Consider the following 6,398-nt stretch of genomic DNA (forward strand, 5'->3'; position numbering starts at 1 on the left):
GATTATGTACTGAGTATTTAAAAAAGCAATTTTACTCTAAATAAGAAACAAAAACAAACTTACCTCTAGCACTGCTGAGCGGTTTTAAGTACAATGCTAATTCTTCTACACATTTCTTAGCTTCCTCATAATGCTTTGTGTCTTCAACTCCACTACACAAAGTAATAGGTTGCTGCTCAGGGACCTGGAGGCCAAAAGAAAAGATCTGTATGAGTGCTCGATTCATTAATTAAATGTTTTATTTAGTATAGTTTATGGACTCATAATGCTAACACTGGCAACATCAAAACGCCCAATAAATTTACTGAATTCTTTCAAAAGATCTTTCCTATTAACACATATCTTTGCATTCCTTTGTTTTGTTTCTCTAACAGCCTAATTAAGATATAATCCACATACCATACAACTGATTGGTTTAAAGTATATACAATTCCATGGTTTTCAGTATATTCACAGCTGTGCAAACATAACCACAATGAACTTTAGAACCTTTTCATTAGCCCAAAAAGAAACACAGTACCCTTTTAACAATTACCCCTTATTTTTTCCCAACCATCCACCAACCTTTGGAAAGATGAATCTATTTTCTATGGATTTGCCTATTCTGGACATTTCATACAAGCAAAATCAACACAATATATAGTCTTTTCTGACTTGCTTCTTTCACTTAACAATGTTTTCAAAGGTCTTCCAGGTTGTATCAGTACTTCATTTTCATCACTGAATAACATTCCATTGTATAAATATACCACACTTTATTTATACAATCATCAATTGACAGACATATGAGTTGTTTCTATTTTTGACTATTATGAATAATGCTGCTATGAACATCTGTGTACAAGTTTTTGTGGACAAAAGTTTTTGTTTCTCTTTGGTATATACCTAGGAATCTGTATTTAACCTTTTGAAAAACTGCCAAACTATTTTCCAAAAGCAGAGTAGCATTTTATATGCCTACCAGGAGTGTATAAGGGTTCCAATTCTTCTACATTTAATGTAGAAAGATAATTCTTCTACTTATTATTATCTTTTTTATTATAGCTATCCTGTTGGGTGGAAAGTAGTAATTCATTGTGGTTTTTCTAAATTTTATTTTAAATTAATAATAATTGCATATATTTATGGGGTACAACGTGACGTTTTGATTGATATGTTTACAACATGAGATGACTAAAGCAGGTTAATTAACAAATTCATCACCTCACATTTTTGTGTAGATTTTAAATAAAATCTACTCTTTTAGCAATTTTGAAACATACAATGTATTACTATTTACAGTCACTATTTTGTGCAACAGATCACTAAAGGTATTCATCTGGTCTAACTGAAGCTTGGTATTCTTTGATAATTATCTCTTCTTCCCATCTATCTTCCTCCGACTTCATTGCGGTTTTGATTTGTATTTCCCTGATAGCTAATGATGTTGACCATCCTTTCATATGCTTATTATCCACTTGTATATCTTCTCTGGAGGAATGTCTATTCAGATCTTTTGCCCATTTTGCCTAGTAAACTTTATTTTGTAGAACAGTTTTAGATTTACAGAAAAGTGGCAAAGATAGTACACAGAATTCTCATTATCCTGTATTCAGTTTCCCCTCTTATTATTACTATTATTATTATTTTTGAGACGGAGTCTCCCTCTGTCACCCAGGCTGGAGTGCAGTGGCACCATCTTGGCTCACTGCAACCTCCGCCTCCTGGGTTCAAGTGATTCTTCTGCCTCAGCCTCCTGAGTAGTTGGGACTACAGGAGCAAGCAACCACGCCCAGCTAACAGTTTCCCCTATTATTAACATCTTACATTGGTATGGTACATTTGTTAAAATTAATGAGCCAATATCAACATATTCATAATTAACAATTAAAATCCATATGTTAATCAGATATCCTTAGTTTTCAACTAATGTTCTTTCTCAGTTCCAGGATCCCATTCAGGATACCGTATTACAGTTAGTCTTCAGAGACAGAGTCTTGCTCTGTCACTCAGGCTGGAGTGCAGTGGCAGCATCTGGGCTCACTGCAACCTCTGCCTCCCAGGTTCAAGTGATCCCCCACCTCAGACTCCTGAGTAGTTGGGACTGTAGGCACACGCCACCAAACCCAGCTAATTTTGTATTGTTTCGTAGAGATGGGGGTCCCACTACATCGCCCAGACTGGCCTCAAACTCCTGGCCTCCACCCACCTTGGCCTCCCTCTCTCCCTCCATGTCTCTCCCTTTTTTTTTTTTAAGTTGAGACAAAGTCTCACTCTGTCGCCCAGGTTGGAGTACAGTGGCATAATCTCGGCTCACTGCAACTTCCACCTATCAGGTTCAACAGATTCTCATGCTTCAGCCTCCCGAGTAGCTGGGATTATAGGCATGCGCCACCATGCCCAGCTAATTTTGTGTATTTTTAGTAGGACGGGATTTCACTGTGTTGGCCAGGCTGGTCTCCAACTCCCGGCCTCAAGTGATTTGCCCAACTCAGCCTCCCAAAGCGCTGGGATTACAGGTGTGAGCCACTCGCTGGCCCTTCCATGTCTCTCTAAGTTCCTCTTGGCTTGGACAGCTTTCTCAGACTTTCCTTGTTTTAATGACCTTGACAGTTTTGAGGAGTACTGGTCTGGTATGTTACAGAATGCCCCTAAACTGGGATCTAGGATCTGTCATTTTTCTTTTCTTTTCTTTTTTTTTTTTTTTTTTGAGACAGAGTCTCGCTCTGTCACCCAGGCTGGAGTGCTGTGGCCGGATCTCAGCTCACTGCAAGCTCCGCCTCCCGGGTTCACGCCATTCCCCTGCCTCAGCCTCCCGGGTAGCTGGGACTACAGGCGCCGCCACCTCGCCCGGCTAGTTTTTTGTATTTTTTAGTAGAGACGGGGTTTCACCGTGTTAGCCAGGATGGTCTTGATCTCCTGACCTCGTGATCCGCCCGCCTCAGCCTCCCAAAGTGCTGGGATTACAGGCTTGAGCCACCGCGCCCGGCCTGGATCTGTCATTTTTCTCATGAGTATACTGTGGTTATGGATTTTTGGAAGATCATAGGGGAAAATTACCATTTTTATCACAGCACATCAAAGCTACACACCACCAACAGGACTTATTACTGCTGATGTTAAATTTGATCAGCTGGTTTAGTCAATGTTTACCAGGTTTCTCCACTATAAAGTTCCATAATCTCCCACCTTCCAAATTGTACTTTTTGAAAGGAGTCACTATGCATAGCCCACACACACTCTCCATCCTTGAGAGCAGAATATTTATGTAATTAATTTGGAATTCTGCGTGGGAGATTTGTTTCTTTCTTCCATTTATTTATTCAATCATTTAATTTTATCATGTAGACTCAAGGATATTTATCTTATACTGGGTTATAATCCAATTCCAATTTATTTTGTTGTTCAAACTGTTTTAGCTTTGGCCACTGAGAGCTCTTTCAGTTGGCTCCTGTGTGCCTTTGATATAGCCCCCATTACTCTGTGTATGTGTCTGTGTGTGTTTTGAATACTTCTCTACACTTTCCAGTGCTACAAGCTACTCCAGACTCATTTTGTGTATTTCCTGTCTCAGTCTTAGAATTAGCCATTTCTCCAAGGAACTCTGGTTCCCTTTATTGGAGAATGGTATTAGAAACCAAGATATGAATGCTATGTATGCACATTGCTATTGGGGTGCTGTTCTTTCTAGGCCATCTTAGATGACAGAGCAAGGAAATATGTCGGTGTAATAACCCGAGATATACACGTATCTATTTCTGTATGTAACCATCTGTATCCATATCAAGCTAAAAATGAGTTCATATTGATGCCTCCAACTCTAATCCATTACCACATGAATCATTCTAACCTCTTCCTCCTTGCTTATCTGTGAACTGGCTCCAACCATTTGCCATTCATTTACTTAACTGTTCAATTCTAATATGTATTATATATACAGCAGTATCAGAATTTGTACCCCTGTGGGAAAAGACTAGAGTACACTGCTTATAGATAATATCTTCCTCTATCTTTAATCTTACATAATCCTCTTTCTCCTCCACCCCTTTAGTGAAATTGTTTCATATACTTCAGATTGTTTGCCATAATCTTTGTAAAGTTCTACAGTTTTTGCAAATTCAGTGTCATATAGCCACAATTATAGAATCATAAAGAACAGCTTTACTGCCCTAAGAAATACTGTTTTACCAATTCAATCCTCCCTCCCTACTCCTGAATCCATGGCAACCACTGATACTTCTATTGTTGCTATGGTTTTACCTTTTACAGATATCACATAATTGGAATCATACAGTATGTGGCCTTTTCACACTAGTATATTTCACTTAGCAGTGATATACATTGAGATGTATCTATGTCTTTTTGTGACTTGACAGCTATGTCTTTTTATTACTTCATTTTATACAATGTTCCATTGTATGGATATACCACTGTTTATCCATTCACCTATTAAAAGATATCTCAAGTGCTTTCATTTTTTGGCAATCATGAATAAAGTTGTTATAAATAGTCATGTGTGGGCTTCTGTGTAGACATAAAATTTTCAAGTTAACTGGGTAAATACCTATTATGTTAAGCTTATAAAGAAACTGCCAAACTGTCTTGCAAAGTGGCTATACCATTTTTCATTTCCAAAAGGATGAGAGATTTTGTTGCTCCATATCCTCACCAGCATTTGGTGTTGCTAATGTTTTGGATTTTCGTCATTCTAATTTGTGTGTAGTGGTTTTGCACTTGCTTTAATTTGCAATTACTTAAAGACAAACTGCTCAGCTACTTTTCATTTTGCTGATTTGCCATTTGTATAATCTATTTGACGAGGTGATTGTTCAGCTCTTTGTCCATTTTAAAAATTGGGTTGTCTTTTTATCACTGAGTTGTAACAGTTCCTCACATATTTTACACATAAATCTTTATCAGAAATAGGCTTTTACAATTGTTTTCTCACATTCTGTGGGTTGTTCGTTTTGCTTTCTTGTTGGTATCTTTGTTTTTTGTTGTCGCTGTTGTTTTTGAGATAGGGTTTCACTCTGTCGCCCAAGCTAGAGCGTAGTGCTGCGATGGAGGCTCACTGCAGCCTCGATCGGGTGATCAGGCTCAGGTGATGCTCCCACCTCAGCCTCACAGACAGGTGGGACTATAGGTATGTGCCACCACACCCAGCAATTTTTTTTTTTTTTTTTGTATTTTCTGTAGAGATGGGGTTTTGCCATGTTGCCTAGGCTGGTCTCAAACGATCCATCCATCTTGACCTCCCACAGTGCTGGCATTACAGACGTGAGCCACTGTGCCCGGCCAATTGTTCATATCTTTGAAACACAATTTTTAATTTTGATGAAGTTCAACTAGTCTTTTTCTTTTGTTCCTTGTGCTTTTTGGTGTCATATCTTAAAAAAAACCCACTGCCTACTCCATGGTCATGAAGACTTACGTCTATATTTTCTTCTAAGAGTTTAGTAGTTTTAGTTCTTATATTTAGCCTTTGATCCATTTTGAGTTAATATGAGTAAATGTTTATTCAAGTTTTAAGTTTCTTTTAAACAACGATCTGTAGTCTTCAAAATATAGTTTTACATTTCTTTTTTTTTTTTTTTTTTTTTGGTGACAGAGTCACTCTGTTACCCAGGTTGGAGGGCAGTAGCGTGATTTTAGCTCACTGCAACCTCCGCCTACTGGGTTCAAGTAAGTCTCATGCCTCAGCCACCTAAGTAGCTGGGATTACAGGTGGGCACCTTCACGCCTGGCTAATTTTTGTATTTTTTTTGGTAGAGATAGGGTTTTACCTTGTTGGCCAGGCTGGTCTTGGAACTCCTGGCCTCAAGAGATCTGCTAGCCTCAGCCTCCCAAACTATTGGGATTACAGACATGAGCTACTGCACCCGGCCTAATTTTACATTTCTTTTGTTAAATATATTCTTAATATTTTTTTAATGCTCTTGTAGATGAAATTGATTTCTATTTTCAGATTGTCCATTGCTAGTGTATAGAAATACAACATGTATATTATTTATTTAACAAATCTTCATTAAGGGCCTACTATGTGCCAGAAAGTCTTTCTTACGTGTGTAAGAAAACTATTATTAACACATTATGGATGAAAGTATGCAACATAGCCGGGCGCGGTGGCTCACGCCTGTAATCCTAGCACTTTGGGAGGCCGAGGCGGGCGGATCACGAGGTCAGGAGATCGAGACCACGGTGAAATCCCGTCTCTACTAAAAATACAAAAAATTAGCCGGGCGCAGTGGTGGGTGCCTGTAGTCCCAGCTACTCAGGAGGCTGAGGCAGGAGAATGGCGTGAACCCAAAAGGCAGAGCTTGCAGTGAGCCAGAGATCGCGTCACTGCACTCCAGCCTGGGGGACAGAGCGAGACTCCATCTCAAAAAAGAAAGAAAGGAAGGAAGGAAGGAAGGAAGGAA

General features: G+C 39.0%; 1 protein-coding gene across 4 annotated transcripts in view; it reads right to left on the reverse strand.

The window, feature by feature from the left end:
• RC3H1 (ring finger and CCCH-type domains 1) overlaps nt 1-6,398 on the reverse strand; it is an 88,007-nt gene that overhangs the window by 48,568 nt on the left and 33,041 nt on the right. For all 4 annotated transcript variants that reach the window (XM_023207195.1, XM_023207194.1, XM_023207193.1 and 1 more), the window contains exon 3: nt 64-184. In XM_023207195.1, coding sequence (XP_023062963.1) covers nt 64-184 — 121 coding nt within the window. The remainder of the gene's footprint in view (nt 1-63; nt 185-6,398) is intronic.

Source organism: Piliocolobus tephrosceles, chromosome 1, assembly GCF_002776525.5.
Source record: "Piliocolobus tephrosceles isolate RC106 chromosome 1, ASM277652v3, whole genome shotgun sequence".
NCBI lineage: Eukaryota > Metazoa > Chordata > Mammalia > Primates > Cercopithecidae > Piliocolobus > Piliocolobus tephrosceles.